At 40.7% G+C, this 17,524-nt stretch overlaps 1 protein-coding gene across 12 annotated transcripts in view; it reads right to left on the bottom strand.

Annotated features, from left to right (window-relative positions):
* Window positions 1-17,524, bottom strand: part of tead1b (TEA domain family member 1b) — a 166,970-nt gene continuing 149,446 nt past the window's right edge. For all 12 annotated transcript variants that reach the window (XM_060940967.1, XM_060940962.1, XM_060940968.1 and 9 more), the window contains 4 exons: window positions 14,159-14,332; window positions 12,467-12,607; window positions 10,533-10,685; window positions 1-826 (listed from right to left, as the gene is read on the bottom strand). In XM_060940967.1, coding sequence (XP_060796950.1) covers window positions 713-826; window positions 10,533-10,685; window positions 12,467-12,607; window positions 14,159-14,332 — 582 coding nt within the window. In that variant the 3' untranslated portion in view covers window positions 1-712. The remainder of the gene's footprint in view (window positions 827-10,532; window positions 10,686-12,466; window positions 12,608-14,158; window positions 14,333-17,524) is intronic.

Raw genomic sequence — 17,524 nt, 5'->3', positions numbered from 1 at the left:
TCTTTTTTTTTTTTTTTTATTGCAGATGAGACATGTGAGACTTTTCAAGGGCTGGACAATTAAATTCCCTGAATGGTACAGATGCCGAAATTCAGTAACTGTATTATTCTTATTGTTGTTATTATTATTATTTCGATGGCCTCGAGAGTTATTCCTCTATAATCAACCAAATGTTCCAAAATGAAATACTTTTTGAATCTTTGGAAAGACTACAGGTATGTGGGTATATAGATTTATACACAGACACGTACACATTCATAGACGGTATGTTTTATATGAACCTAAAGGCTAAATCTGTTTTTAAGGTGTACATTAATTATAATAGGATTAAAACCTAGAACATTGTCTTTCTCGGCCAGATTTAATCTAATTCAGGCCAACTTCGAAGTCTACTCATACTGCCACTTTATATATACACACAACCTACAGAGAAAAGTCGATTAGGCTTCCTTTAAAATGATTCTTTCCTGTATCAAAACATAATACAACTGTACCGTGATTCACAGCTGCAGTCAAAACATCGAACACATATACATTAATAAGGACTGAAAGAAAAAAAATATATAATAATAACAATAAGCGTCACCCGGATGAGAGCTCGAATCGCTGCGGGTGAGTGTTGAACTAGAGGCACTGCCACTTTTTTTTAATTTTTTTTTTTATTTATTGAGGTTCAGAGTCTATAGGACAGATCTGCTGGCTGGCACGAGCTTCATTCTTTCACCAGTCTGTAGATGTGATGCTGAGCGCCGTGCTCGCTGTTCGACACCTCAAACACACACGCCATGCACAGCAGGGTCTCCTGTGTGTCTCTGTTTGTGACCACCTGGAGGGAGAGAGTGAGAGAATCAGAGGCGCAGACACTTAAATGAAGCTGTTCTTCAACTGAAATCAACAGAATCGAAAAGAATCAAGGAGAAGGTGAAGAGTCATGTGATGTGTTCTTGGAGAACTCGCTTCTCCCCTCCCTCCCGCCCACCCACTCACTCACTCTCTCACACACACACTCACGAGAAATCCACAGACAGAACACTGACAGAAAATGTATCAAATTTCATCAAATCCAGAGTCTCAAGCTTTTTTTTGGGCTTTTTTCACCTTCATTGGATAGGACAGTGTAGAGACAGGAAATGAGTGGGAGAGAGATGGGGAGGGATCGGGAAATGAACTCGGGCCGGAATCGAACCCGGGTCCCCGGATTTATGGTATGGCGCCTTATCCACCTGAGCCACGACGCCCCCTGAGTCCCAAGCTTTTATTATCAAAATTCGATCATTCTCAGTATCAGACTGATGCGTCCCTTTTCTCACGTCACATTTTTATTTGAAACAGTACATAATCTTTACATTACATTAATGGTATTAAGCAAATGCCCTTATCCAGAACGATATACAGAGCAGCCTGGGGAGCAGTTGGGGGTTAGGTGCCTTGCTCGAGGACACTTCAACCATTCCTGCTGGTCCAGGGAATCGAACCAGCAACTTTTTGGTCCCAAAGCTGCTTCTCTAACCATTAGGACTATGGCTTCCCTTTTTTTTTTATATAATCTAAATACGGGCGGCACGGTGGTGTAGTGGTTAGCGCTGTCGCCTCACAGCAAGAAGGTCCTGGGTTTGAGCCCCGGGGCCGGCGAGGGCCTTTCTGTGTGGAGTTTGCATGTTCTCCCCGTGTCCGCATGGGTGTGCTCCGGTTTCCCCCACAGTCCAAAGACATGCAGGTTAGGTTAACTGGTGACTCTAAATTGACCGTAGGTGTGAATGTGAATGGTTGTCTGTGTCTATGTGTCAGCCCTGTGATGACCTGGCGACTTGTCCAGGGTGTACCCCGCCTTTCGCCCGTAGTCAGCTGGGATAGGCTCCAGCTTGCCTGCGACCCTGCAGAAGGATAAAGCGGCTACAGATAATGAGATGAGATAATCTAAATACAAGAGTGCTCTGAGAGCACAATATCCCCTGCTGGGTGGGGAACTATATCCATGCTATAAGGCCATAAGGCTGGTAAAATGCAACCGAATTGAATGAAATTGCAATATGCGTATTACCAACGTATAACAAAGAATCCTGTCAAGTTTCGTGAAATTCCTCCATAAATTGAGACAGGAATTGATTTCAGAATATGAGTACCCTTCCTGGGACAAACGGATGGATGGACGGACATCGCCACGACATAATCCCCCTTCAGGCCTTTCAGCCAGCGGGGGATAATAAAAAAATCTACGCTATTTTTACAGTTTTTCAATTAAGAAGAAGAAACCTTTATTTGTCACATGCACACTTCAAGCACAGTGAAATTCATCCTCTGCATTTAACCCATCTGAAGCAGTGAATACACACGCGCGCACACACCCAGAGCAGTGGGCAGCCACACCAGAGTGCCCGGGGAGCAGTCAGGGGTTAGGTGCCTTGCTCAAGGGCAGCTCAGCCCAAGGCCGCCCCACGTTAACCTAACCGCATGTCTTTGGACTGTCGGGGAAACCGGAGCACCCGGAGGAAACCCACACGGACACGGGGAGAACATGCAAACTCCACACAGAAAGGCCCTCGCCGGCCGCCGGGTTCGAACCCAGAACCTTCTTGCTGTGAGGCGACAGCGCTAACCACTACACCACCGTTTAAACATCAATAAGCATAATAAACAATCTGTGTCCTGAAAGTGATATTACCAGAACGTCAAGGATGTAGGAGCTCATCTGGCCTGCCATCAAAACAACCATGATGACCAATGAAATGTGACAATGTGAGAGAGGACCAACCTCCACGGCAAACTGTTTACAGCAGGAACCTCAACAAGGGACTAAATTTTGTTCTCCGAGAAAATATCGACCCAAAACGTCGATCAGAACTGAAATCACATGATGCATGAGAGAGGAGATACAATTCTAGTCAGAAGAAAACGTGTTATGTCGACCTAATTACTAATTTATTCGCAAAGAATTGACAATACAGTGACCAAGTTTTGTGCAGAAGGTCTAGTTCTTTCAAACGAAACAATCAGAACTGAAATCCATTGTGAACTGAGGGAGGAGATATGGGCCCTGTACTACGAACGGAGGTTAACCTACCCAGAAGTAACCCAGGGTTCCACCGCTAAACCGGGGTTGACAAAACCTGGTTATCTTGTTTGGGGTTAAACGGTACTACGACGCCAGTTATGAAGTTGATTTGTTGAACCTGTGTTAACTTAATCAGGGTTAATGCGCGTTCACGTTAAAGGGGAGGTTATCAGCGCAAATCACCACTGTTCACAATGGCACGGTCGCCGCACTTCACGGAGGAAGAATGCGCTGTCATAATGCAAAGCTACGAGGAGTTCAAAACAACATTAAGAGCAAAATCTAACACAGCGGCTGCCAATAAGGAGCGGCAAGCATGTTGGCAACGAATTGCCGATCGGGTAAATGCGTAAGTACATTCTCCCTTCTACATGTTCCAGAACAGAAGTATAGGATGAGAGAAAGCTTCATGATCAATCACAAGTCACAGAAAATGGTCCTTCGACGTGGCCCCAGTCATATATAGCTTGTTTAATGTCCGAAAAATCCTGAATAAAATTTGGTATGGTAAATTCATGGAGTAGCCTACTGAAGCTGATATGTGCACAGAGTCACATGAATTAGGATGACTGACTGTTCAGTCCCTTTGACTAAGTTGGTGTATGTCCTGTGAACATTTCAGAGGCAACAGCAGTGCCAAACGCACCTGGCAACAGGTGAAAATGAAATACAAAAACATCATTCATAATGGTGTGTGCGCGCGTGCAAGCAAGCATTCATTTGCCTTTTATTTATTCAAGGTTTATCTGTTTGCCTAATAGTTCAAATTGTTTTTGTATATAGTTTATAATGTTGTTGTGTTATATTAATGATAATATTGTGGGAAAACTACTTTGCACGGACGTTCATTTAATTTATTCTATCGTCATTTTGTTTGTTCTATTTTTGTGTATTTTATTTATTTATCTGTTTGTCTAGTTGTATCTATTTTTCTAATATATTTTTTGCATTAATAGTTTGTTTTTTCCTATTAAAATAATCTTGTGTTCTTGTTATAACTTTATCTATTTATCTGACTGTTTATAGTTGTATCTATTTTTGTTACAATTTCAATATTTTTAATATAGAAAGTTTGTTTTTTTTCTATTAAAATGCTCTTGTGTGATAACTAGTTCTTGTGTTATATTTATTGTAGTTGTATCTATTTTGTATCTCAGACTTAAATATTTTTGTAAAACAAGTGTTTTTTCTATAAAATATTCTTGCGTTCTTGATAACTATGTTCTTGAGTGGGCTCTTTTTTTTTTTTTTTTACAGAAAAGCCGTTCTGCATGGACATTCATTGAAGCCCTCATTGTTTTTTAATGGTTATTTATGAGCGTTTAGGGGTTACAATAATGTAAGTCTAGGTTGCTTTATATAAAAGGTATGTCCAGAAATATTGATGTCACTGTCTAAGCAGAGGGATCTGGCTTCTTTAGACGCTGTCTTCTTAAAACTGAATAAATATTTAAAAAGAGCCAAATGAGCCAGTCTTTTGAACGGCTCTTTTCAAAGAACGGATCACAAAGATGCGGATCCCATCAAAGAGCCATAAATCCCATCTCTACTCTGCGCTCCGATATCGCACGGGTCATCCAGGTACGCTGGCATTGTCTCTAGAGGAAATGTCGGTGGAGAGGTGGTGTTTAAAAAGGGTGTGGTTAATCGGAAACCTCGGGTTAACCAAGAACATAACCTGAGACGAGCAGGTTTGAGATGCAGCGTAAGTTGCCATGGCAGCATACCTTGGTTTGAACATAGCCAACTTTCTTATTATGGGTTAATCGGGAAGTTACGCTGCACGTGATCAAGTTACTCTCGAAGTTACCCTGGTAAGCCAGAAAACCCGCTTCGTAGTACAGGGCCATGGTTTCAGTGAAAATAAACAAAGTTGTAAACAAATTGTTTACAACAGGAAAATCAAACAAACGAACAAGCTTTGTTCCTCAAGGGAAGATCGACCCAAAACATCAATCATAAACTGGAATCAGACGAGAAACCAGAGAGGAGATACAATTCTAGTGAGAGGCCTGGAAAATTCATTAATTTGGCCTAATTATTAACTCGTTAGCAAAACATTTGACAAAACAATGACCAAATTTTGTGCGGCGTGATGAGTTCTTTCAAACAAAACAATAAGAACGGAACTCCGTGGAGAACCGATGGAGGAGATACGATTTAACTGAATTTTGGACGACGGACGGACGCCACGCCATGCCAATCGACCTTATGACCAGATGAGCTAAAAATGTAGATGATGTATGGAGTTAATTTCCAACAGGCACCTTTTTTCATCCTCATTATGTCACACCCTATGTAGTGAACACATAGAGTGAACAAGAAGCCATTTAGGAGTCTTTCCTTTCAACAGCTGTCCTAATCACATACTAACACACTAATTAGTATGGCAAAATAGTACGAAATAGTACACCAACACCCTTATAGTCCCTTTAAGACAGGGGTGGGCAATTATTTTTTCCATGGGGCCACATGAGAAACAGAAAATTTTGTGGAGGGCCGGACCAAAAGGCTGAACTAAATTCTGCATAATATTAATTGTATTTCTTTATATAAAGCAGTAAATAACATTGTTTTTACAAGCTGCTAAGACTGGTAAGAGTATGGAAAAAACGAGGTTGCCTTACAAAAAATGTCAATCAAATTTCCCAAAACAATGGTTAACAAAATGTGAACGTTTGTACCATTTTTTTTCAGTCACATTCAGCCCAAAACACCATAAAGACATCACAATATTGTCTTTCTACTCCAAATATCAAGCAAGATACATCATATTATAATAATGATGCCCACATTTGTAGTCTAATCACCTCATTTGGTGCTTTTTGCCGGAGATCAGCTCAGGCTCCGGTGCCTGCTGGTGACGTCACACTATGTGACTGGCTGGACCGTTTGAAGGATGACGTACAAGTTTATGGTTGGTCTGGACAAATTACGGAAGTAGTTATCGCGGGATTAAGTTTCGTGGGATTTCATGTCATGTTCATGTCGCGCGCATTGCGTTTTTATTGAACACAACTTCAAAATAAAAGCAACGCACATTCAGTCCATGCATGAGGTAAAATTAGAAAATACGTTTATTTTGTAATTTCTAATTAACCTTACGCGGGCCGGTCAGAACGAACCAAAGGGCTGGATGCGGCCCGCGGGCCGTAAAATGCCCAGGTCTGCTTTAAGAAGACATAATTGGTGCTTTCTTTCACATTCAGTCTCTCTCTATACCAGTATAAAACAAATGTTTATTAGTACTAGGGGTTCAACGATGCATTGGAACACAGAAAAAAAAAATGATGTGTATCGTGGATATGTGTCATTTTACATTGTGAGAATCAGCATTATTTAATTAAAGGAGATACGCAGAACCATGGCCTCACTTTTGTTTATAAATGCCTTAAGACCTCAAGAATGGCACAGGAATAGTTTTAAGCGTTAACAATAAATCTAATACAGTAATTTTTACGATTAAAGTGATTTATATAGGTAGCGGCCTGAGTGAATGACCTTGATGTCCGTAACGTCACAGCAGGAAGTCTATCGGTCTCATCGCCATTTCCGCTATACTAAAACACAGAGCTGACTGCAACTCCGATCCTCCATTTTGAGCTAATTTATCGCCATGCCATGTAGATGTGTTGCTGGCCGGTGCAGCAACATGACAGAAGGTGGATTTACGTTGCGTTCATGGCCCAAGAATGTTCAAACTGCAAAGATTTGGACGTGTTTTGCGAGAAGTTCACGGGCACATTGGGCACCTACGAAGTGATTTCTCCTCTGCTCTGCACATTTTACTGAAGACTCGTATGAGACCTCTGATCTGTTGAGGAGTGTTGGCTATAAGCCCGTATTGAAAGAGGGTGCAGTACCAACAATTAAATAAAACTACAAGAAAAGGAAAGTATTTATTTATTTATTTTAAAAGAAAGGAAAGTAAGTTCAGTTGTACCAGTTCTCCCGGAGTGTGAGCCAAGGGTTGTTGGTAAAACCCGGGATGGAATGGGATGTGACATATCGCTCGGGCAGTGACCTCCTGTCCTGGGTTTTAGCAATTTCCTGAGCCGAGCAGTAATGGTGGAGTACTCAGTATGGAGAAAATGGAGAATGAGTGGACCAGCCGTCTGATTTCTCCGCTGGATATGCTTGCCTCAGCAGCAATATCTTGCCCTTACGTGGAAGAAGCGAATGAACGGAAAACTGAACGAGCAACTGAAAGTCAGATTGTTTCAAAACAATCGGCCACAAGCTCAGCCTTCAAGAAGCAAGAACACAGATGGGTAAGCTCTGACTCTCATTTGGATACAAAACAACACGTTGTTTACCTGCATTTAGATGAATACATGTAACTTGTACTGTGTGTTTAAGTTGCCGGTATAAGATTATTTAATTTGCTTCAGAATGTGATTGTCTCAGTTCATCTGATTATTTAATTAGCCTTTTACATTTTATCAGTGAAAATGCATGCATGTACATGTATGTTGTGTAAGTTATAACACCTATCCTGTTTTAATGAGAGTCAACCCACAATCAATGAAGTCAAATCAGTCTTAGTTGAGCAAGTCGGTAACGGTATTTCTTACTTTCACCATAAATTTTTATTTATATGATTTTGGTCTATAGCTGTCAAAGGTAGGGCTGGGCGATATGGCTGAAATCTGTATCACGATATAAGTGTTTCATATTGGTCGATATCGGTAATTATTGAAACATTTTATGACCTATTTAAAATAAGGACCAGGAGGGAACAATACTAAATTCAAACATTTATTTTAAACTTAAACTTCCTCTGACAGCCAATAAGCAAGGAATGTCAACACGCATGTTCAATGTTACGATCACAACAAAAACTGAGCAATTATCAATAATAAAGTGCTTAAAAAACTCAAGTGTTATAAAAACATGAGCAAAGTCTCATCTCATTATCTGTAGCCACTTTATCCTGTTCTACAGGGTCGCAGGCAAGCTGGAGCCTATCCCAGCTGACTACGGGCGAAAGGCGGGGTACACCCTGGACAAGTCGCCAGGTCATCACAGGGCCGACACATAGACACAGACAACCATTCACACTCACATTCACACCTACGGTCAATTTAGAGTCACCAGTTAACCTAACCTGCATGTCTTTGGACTGTGGGGGAAACCGGAGCACCCGGAGGAAACCCACGCGGACACGGGGAGAACATGCAAACTCTGCACAGAAAGGCCCTCGCCGGCCACGGGGCTCGAACCCGGACCTTCTTGCTGTGAGGCGACAGCGCTAACCACTACACCACCGTGCCGCCATGAGCAAAGTGTTAAATGTAAACATAGCAAAACCTGCTATGTGAGAAGGACTGTCATATTTTTAATTTTTTACTGCAAGTTTAGTGCAAAAAAAGTTCACCCTCTGGTGAATAACATTTAAAAACATAAATAAAAATATGCAGTGCTTTATAAACATAAAAGAAATTGAGTGAAACTGAGGTAGACTTAGACTATTCTTAAACTATTCAAGTATATTTTCATTGAAGGTTTAATAAAATAAAAATAGTGTTTTGTAAACATAGAAGAAATTAAAGTAAACCTGAGGTAGACTTAAGACTTTACATCTGTAACATCTGACCTTACTGACTTTATCCACAATTTCCTCGCTCGTTCCGGCACTCATCTTTCTTTTCTTGGCCACGCTGTTTCTGGAAAAAAAATAAACACGACCACGAGACAACGCAACCAAACGCGACTCTGTTACATGATTGGCTATCAGCGTGTCACTCCCTATGCGTTGCTAGGCACCAGAGGACGAGTGCCTTTGCTCATGCAACCAAGCTTGCTTCGCAACAACAGTTGATTGAAAGCGGACCTAAACCAGACAGAGCTCTGGCTAACGCTTGTTTCTTGAAAAAAAAAAAAAAAAAAAAAACATTCTATCGAAACGTTCTATCGAACGCATTTTCTATTGATATCAAGTATGTGTCTATCGCGATACGTATCATTATCATTTTATCGCCCAGCCCTAGTCAAAGGCCTCGGCCTTAAAAACGGTTACCGCTGTGACGTCACGCGCTCAGGGCTGGCTGGCTCAGCGGGGCAGCTCGAATGCCAACTTTGTGGTCGATTTTCTCATCTCATCTCATTATCTCTAGCCGCTTTATCCTTCTACAGGGTCGCAGGCAAGCTGGAGCCTATCCCAGCTGACTACGGGCGAAAGGGGGGGTACACCCTGGACAAGTCGCCAGGTCATCACAGGGCTGACACATAGACACAGACAACCATTCACACTCACATTCACACCTACGGTCAATTTAGAGTCACCAGTTAACCTAACCTGCATGTCTTTGGACTGTGGGGGAAACCGGAGCACCCGGAGGAAACCCACGCGGACAACATGCAAACTCCACACAGAAAGGCCCTCGCCGGCCCCGGGGCTCGAACCCAGGACCTTCTTGCTGTGAGGCGACAGCGCTAACCACTACACCACCGTGCCGCCCATGGTCGATTTTAACTCTCAAAAATATATTTTTTTATTCCCATTGATGCAGCGTACAAGAGTCAAGGATGGAAATACTATCCACTCAGAAATTTCTTTAAAAATAAAGGTTCTGCGTATCTGTTTTAAGCATCTAATGCAATTGCATTGTTTGAACACCAGAGGTCTCAATCTGCACAACCCACAGAGTTACATTATAACGAACATGTGCTGGTTTCAACTGATCATTCCCCCCCAGTCTGTCTCCCGAGCTCTGTTTATTCATTTTTTTAGTAGAATTTATACATTTATTTCTTCATTTTTAAGATATGGTAACCTGTACTACATTTCGTTGACAATATTAAACCTCTGTTTATAGAAAATTTTCACTTCATAAAACATCCTGAGAATCGAATTGGAATTGAATCTCGAAGCCAGTATTGAGAATCAAATTAAATTGTCACTGGAGTGTACTGTTACACCCATATTAGATGGTAAATCTTTAAATAATTACATTTATTTGGTATTTGTAGATTGGAAGTCAAGCTTTTGCAGCCACTCGGCCATCTTGACTTAATAGTGCATTCGAGGCATAACTGCAACTTCACCTAAAACTGGATAAATGCGCACATGCTTTCGAGAAGGTGTCTGTGTTTTTCGTGGTTTCCTACATTTCGAGGTGGTAAAGATGTATGACGTGTTTACAATGTGCAAATTACTAGTTACAAGGCACCACAAACGCAGTATACAGTAAGTCAGGCAGCCCTGGGGATTAGAGACGTTTTACAGACATGGAAGAGGACGAGGATGAGAATGTGAGGACTATAAAGAGAGGAAATGATGCAGAAGTGCGCACCAAAAACCCAGGAAGCACATCTGTGTGGAAGAGAAATGGCTTTTTAATCCCTGTATGGCTGTTGTTTAGTGAAAAGAATGGCAGGAATGCTGACCATCCAGGACCCACCACTCTGAGCCCCTCTCCTGCAGCCTGAAGTAGGAGGGGACTGGAGGTCCGAGGTGAAAAATGACGCAGTGACTCACCAATAGGATTGTGAAGTTCTCTAGCACGCTGTTCATCATGTACTTCTCAGGCAGGTGTTTGAGCTTGTGGATGAAGTTGATCATGTATTCGCACATGGGAGAGCGGCTTATCCGGTACACGAAGCGGCCGTTCTCGAAGCGAGCGTATTCCGTCTGGACAAAACGCAAAACAATTATAACCATCAATTCTACAACAGCAACTATTATTATTATTATTATTATTACTACTACTAATCATTATATAAATGTTATATTTAACAGATGAATAAATAAATGTCGATAAGTGAAATGAACATCGGTGAATAATAACTGAGACAAATTCAAGGTTATTATTCACTGATATTCACCGAGTCTGAGGCGGATAACTGTTTTAATATAAATACACAGGTGATTATTTAAAAGAAAACCTTATTTTAAAAAATCATTTATTTCAAACTTCAACTTCAAGACTTGTGTCACTTATCTACACCGAGTCACATAAAATATTTTGTTTTGAAATCAATAAAGTAAATCACAGTTCCACCTTACCTTTGAATAGTTTTACACCAAACTTCGTCGCATCTTTAGTGCTTTTAGGAACAGCGTTTTCTTGCAACATTTGTAATTCGTACTCACTTACAGTGACAAAGCAACTGGCAGCCATTTTGCCGAGTCGCTCGAGGTGATTAGAGATATAGTCTGAATTTCTTGACCAATCAGCATCCGTGATTTCCTATAATCACCTGCGTACTCATCTCATCTCATCTCATCTCATTATCTCTAGCCGCTTTATCCTGTTCTACAGGGTCACAGGCAAGCTGGAGCCTATCCCAGCTGACTACAGGCGAAAGGCGGGGTACACCCTGGACAAGTCGCCAGGTCATCACAGGGCTGACACATAGACACAGACAACCATTCACACTCACATTCACACCTACGCTCAATTTAGAGTCACCAGTTAACCTAACCTGCATGTCTTTGGACTGTGGGGGAAACTGGAGCACCCGGAGGAAACCCACGCGGACACGGGGAGAACATGCAAACTCCGCACAGAAAGGCCCTCGCCGGCCACGGGGCTCGAACCCGGACCTTCTTGCTGTGAGGCGACAGCGCTAACCACTACACCACCGTGCCACCCGGTAAAATTAACATTAAAACTAAAATAAAAGTTATTATTAAAAGATTAAAATTGTATGAAAATAATGAATATTATTAACTTTATTATGAGAATAAGAATGAAATATAAAGTAATAATAATAATACTCGTCAGCATATACAACTTTTATTTTATATTGAATAAGTATAATATTAGATTATTGTATAAATTATTTTATATTACATTATTATTAATAACACTACTACTACTACTAAATCCCATGAGCATATACAACTTTTATTTTATATTGAATAAGTATAATATTATTGCATAAATTATTATTTTATATTACATTATTATTAACACTACTACTACTACTACTACTACTACTAATAATAATAATAATAATAAATCTTATTAGCATATACAACTTTTATTTTATACTGAATAGGTATAATATTAGATTATTGTATAAATTATTTTATATTATTCACATTATTATTAATAACACTACTACTACTACTACTACTACTAATAATAATAATCTCATTAGCATATACAACTTTTATTTTATATTGAACAGGTATAATATTAGATTATTGTATAAATTATTATATTTTATATTAGTCACATTATTAATAACACCTACTACTACTATTACTCCTACTAATAGCATTTTATTTTTATATAGCCTTCCTCAGATCCAAGCTCACTTATCCAATCCAACAATAAGAATAATAATTTTTCCTTTATTAAACCCCATCACCCCACACCTTTTATTTTTACTGTCTTGTCTAATCCCAGTATAACTCGCATCCTGATCATCACCAAGACGTGAACACTGTGTGTAAACTCCTACCTCCACTTTCTCCACCACCTGTTTGCCGAATGAGCAGACTTTAGTGGAGCAGGTGATGGTCATGTTCTCCGGGCTCTCATACTGGCTGGTGACACCATAAAAGGCCCCGGTTTCCTCCTGAACGTTGCAGTTCAAGTCGGCCTGAGAAGAAGCAGAGGTGCCACGAGTGGCATCAGCAAAGAGCTACTATATTCGATCTCGGAGAATTCTCCCGTAGGCACATCAATTCAAAAAAGGCACATGTACTAAAATAGTCTATGGTGTCCAGCTACCATCTAGTGGTCATCAAGTGTAGTGCAGGCTTACTGTAAAGACTGACACATTAAACAAAAAAAAAAAAACCTGAGTTTTTTAAATGCATTAAGGAATGAAATAAGGAAACATCACGATGAAATCTGTATCTCTTACATCTGCACTTTGTCTTTTAAAACACTATTCATGTTCAACACCGCACTGAGCTAACAATCCAATCCTTTACATGCTGCCAGTTAAATAGCACCTTATCAGCATGGCCTTTCAAAAGCAGATGATAAAAAAAAATATATTAAATGGAACGTTACTTAAAAGCTATTTCATCCTTGTGAGAGAGGAAAAAAAAAAAAGCTCTCAATGGCCTGTTCTCTTTCATTAAGACCTGATGGTCGTTATAGAAATTAATAAGAGGGACAAAGAATAAAAAACGCAAATATTCCTCTCCGGCATGCTCTTCCTTCATTAACGCAGCCCCATTAGATTTTCACATAATATCCCAGAGAGGCATTATTGTGCAGATCCAGGGTTTCGTTTGAAATTCAGATGGGCTTGTCACTTCAAACGGAATTTGAGCAGGCTCACGGTTGCTGACAACGCAGCCCACTTTAACGATTGACACTAGTTAGCATTTGGTTTTGGGTAAAACATGTACTACGTTTAAACAGCTATTAGAGCTGCAAGCCGGGCCCCTCCTAATTGTTTTGAAATATTACACCGAATTAGTGAAGGCTTTGATCTGGCACTTTTCCTGCTTACGCCACGCCAAATATAGCAGCCAAATGGTCCGGAGCATATGCAAACTCAGACTGAAGTGGGCTGTTGTATTCAAGCAGGACTGGGCACGAGTTCAAAAATTCAGCAAGGGCATGGAACAGTGTGTGGATGTACAAAGAGTGAATAATACACACTCGTTCGCTCAGCTTAATATGTATATTTCATATGCTGTAATATATCCAGCGTCACTGTGACTTGATTTAACGTCCTTCTGACTGATCACATCCTATTATCCTATGATGGGCGTGGTCTTTTCGAGGATAGAAATGATGTTTGGCCTTCACGGTCACCAGATCTCATTCCAGTTGAACACTTGAAAGATTTTAGAGCGATGTATTAGACAGCGCCGTCACGAAAACACCGAGTGAGAGAATCTCTTTTGGAATAGCAGTGTTTAGCGCACGAGTACATTTCCGGAGACTTGCAGAGTCAATGCAAGGTGCAATAAAAACGTTCTGGAAGGTTCTAATGGTCGTCCAAATCCTTACTAAGACACTTTGTCATTTTTTTTTTCTCCCATAGAACTGATTTATACTGGCTGTAAGCTTTACTCCTGGTTCTTAGTTTAAAACTTAATCATAAAGAGAAAAATACTACAAAAATAAAGATCCTAACGTACATAAACCCAAGGGAGACAACATGCTGTCGGAGCCTCAGTCCACTTACCCAGAACTTTATGAGGAAGAAGGAATTCTGAGGCCCTTTTCCAAAAAGCTCCTTCAGTCCTCCTTTCTTCTCTGGGAATTTGTCATAAATTTGACGAATGTCCACCGACTCCAGCAGGGCATCGCTGTAGGAGTGATTTGTCTGACCGATGTGTACAAAAAGGTGCTTGTTGTACTGCGAAGGAAGCAAGACAGAGACTCAGAAACCAGAAACATGATGCTTTTTGAAATGATCAAAATACATAAAAGCGGCCGTGCTCCCTTAATGCATTACATTTGCGACATGTTTATGCTCCTTCATACGTACGAGCTCATAAAAGCTAAAGGTCTGAAAAATGAGCGATGTCATCTCTTATCGATAGTGAAACTAAACCGTCTGGAGAATGCAGACAAATTGAGACGGATCGCTGCCGTCACAGAAATCATAAAAAATGCCCTGCTGCAGCTCAGGGTCGACATTTTGAGGGACAGAATCGTGTTTGGCCTTTCTCTCCGGCCTTGTCTCTCGCCTTCTCACTGAAATACACACCTCACATCCTGCTTCAGACAAAGATGGCATCGTGTGTCGGTTGTATGAATGTTCAGATGTTTCAGCAAATTATAGTAATCAATAAAATGGAACAAATGGAACAAACAAATGGAAATATGTATATTCAGAAACTTTCAAGGTAAGGATTTCTCTTTCGATTGTGACACGCACTTTTTTTTCCTATCAGAGGAAACCTAGCCTGAGGCAGATTTGGTTTATTCCTCCTTTCAAACAGGCATCTGAAGCAGAAAGGGCGGGGCAGGTCAGAAAAGTTCATCTCAGAACTACAAGTTCGAGCAGGATGACTCTCTCCAGAACTACTGCCGATGTATGATGTATAAATACGACATTATCTCAATGCACAAAATCTATATACGTACATTATACAGCCAAAAGTTTGTGGACACCTGTCCATCACACCTATATGTTGACTTTCTCTACGGTGGTGCGTGAAAGTTTGTGAACCCTTTAGAATTTTCTATATTTCTGCATAAATATGACCTAAAACATCATCAGATTTTCACACAAGTCCTAAAAGTAGATAAAGAGAACCCAGTTAAACAAATGAGACAAAAATATTATACTTGGTCATTTATTTATTGAGGAAAATGATCCAGTATTACATACCTGTGAGTGGCAAAAGTATGTGAACCTCTAGGATTATCAGTTAATTTGAAGGTGAAATTAGAGTCAGGTGTTTTCAATCAATGGGATGACAATCAGGTGTGAGTGGACACCCTGTTTTATTTAAAGAACAGGGATCTATCAAAGTCTGATCTTCACAACACATTTTTGTGGAAGTGTATCATGGCACGAACAAAGGAGATTTCTGAGGACCTCAGAAAAAGCGTTGTTGATGCTCATCAGGCTGGAAAAGGTTACAAAACCATCTGAAGCAACTGAAGGCCTCTCTCACATTGGCTAATGTTAATATTCATGAGTCCACCATCAGGAGAACGCTGAACAATAATGGTGTGCATGGCAGGGTTGCAAGAAGAAAGCCACTGCTCTCCAAAAAGAACATTGCTGCTCATCTGCAGTTTGTTAAAGATCACATGGGCAAGCCAGAAGGCTATTGGAAAAATATTTTGAGGACGGATGAGACCAAAATAGAACTTTTTGGTTTAAATGAGAAACGTTATGTTTGGAGAAAGGAAAACACTGCATTCCAGCATAATAACCTTATCCCATCTGTGAAACATGGTGGTGGTAGTATCATGGAACAATAAATTTTGAATTATGCAAGCAAATTCTAAGGCAGCTGGGCCATAGAAGGTTCACGCTGCATGCTGCACGCTACACGTTCACGTGAAGAACCGGACCCTGGGCCATTAAACTTCATGCTTGGATGTTCACGTGTTGCGTCTGTTCTACTTTGACCGAGTAACCAACAATATGGACTCTTCGGATGACGACGATTGCCTCATTCTGCTTTTACTGAGACAGAGGAAGAGAAAAAGGAAAAGAATTTGGAGCCGAGAACACTTCCTTCTGAGAGAAACCCGTGGTGAATTTCACCGAACATTCTATAATCTGCTTGACAATCCCGATGAAGAACTATTTTTCAATTATACCATTCAATTATATTTTTTCTGAAGTTTTCCCCTGAAAGCATAGAGTTATCTCCCTAGACCCGTTCTGATTGGCTGGCGCGGCGGTGACCGCATGCATTGACTGGAATTTCCATCTTCACGCCTAGAAAAAAGTGTGCATGTTCATTTCTCGCTTCACGCGTGAAGTGTGCAGCGTGCAACGTGAACGCCGTTCTATGGCCCAGAGCAAGTCATGCTACGTTTGTCCACTTTTCTTTACACGCGTGTCGCGTGCAGCATGCAGCGTGCAGCGTGAACCTTCTATGGCCCAGCTGCCTAAAGGAAAATGTCAGGACATCCGTCCATGAACTGAAACTCAAGAGAAAGTGGGTCATGCAGCAAGACAATGACCCTAAGCACACAAGTTGTTCTACCAAAGAATGGTTAAAGAAGAATAAAGTGAATGTTTTGGAATGGCCAAGTCAAAGTCCTGACCTTAATCCAATCAAAATGTTGTGGAAGGGCCTGAAGCGAGCAGTTCATGTGAGGAAACCTACCAACATCCCAGAGTTGAAGCTGTTCTGTATGGAGGAATGGGCTAAAATTCCTCCAAGCCGGTGTGCAGGACTGATCAACAGTTACTGGAAACATTTAGTTGCAGTTATTGCTGCACAAGGGGGTCACGCCAGATACTGAAAGCAAAGGTTCACATACTTTTGCCACTCACAGACATGTAATATTGGATCATTTTCCTCAACAAATAAATGACCAAGTATAATATTTTTGTCTCATTTGTTTAACTGGGTTCTCTTTATCTACTTTTAGGACTTGTGTGAAAATCTAATGATGTTCTAGGTCACATTTATGCAGAAATATAGAAAATTCTAAAGGGTTCACAAACTTTCAAGCACCACCATAGACCACAGAACTACCCCTGCATTAGCAACACCTCCTTCCTCAACCTGTTCTTATAAAGTTGGAAGCACACAATTGTGTACAATGTCTTTGAATGCTGGAGCATCACAACTTTCCCTTCACTGGAACTAATGATGTGTTCCCGCCACGGTGCCTTGTAAATAGTAACATGTACATTGCAAAAACATCACTTCCTACCTCAGGGCATTTGATGTGCAAACGTGGGGGGGGGGACAAAAACATGGAAGCCACCACAAAAGCATACGTTTTGTTTACTCTGCTCAAAAAATCAACTGTAACTGTATTTTTAACAGCGGCTACAGTTCTACTAGAAGACGCCTTTATTTGTCACATGCACAGTGAAACTTATCCTCTGCATTTAACCTATCTG

The sequence above is a fragment of the Neoarius graeffei genome, chromosome 15 (genome assembly GCF_027579695.1).
Source record: "Neoarius graeffei isolate fNeoGra1 chromosome 15, fNeoGra1.pri, whole genome shotgun sequence".
Classification (NCBI taxonomy): Eukaryota; Metazoa; Chordata; class Actinopteri; order Siluriformes; family Ariidae; genus Neoarius; species Neoarius graeffei.
Note: the sequence above shows the minus strand (reverse complement) of the source record. Positions and strands in the feature narration are given on the sequence as shown.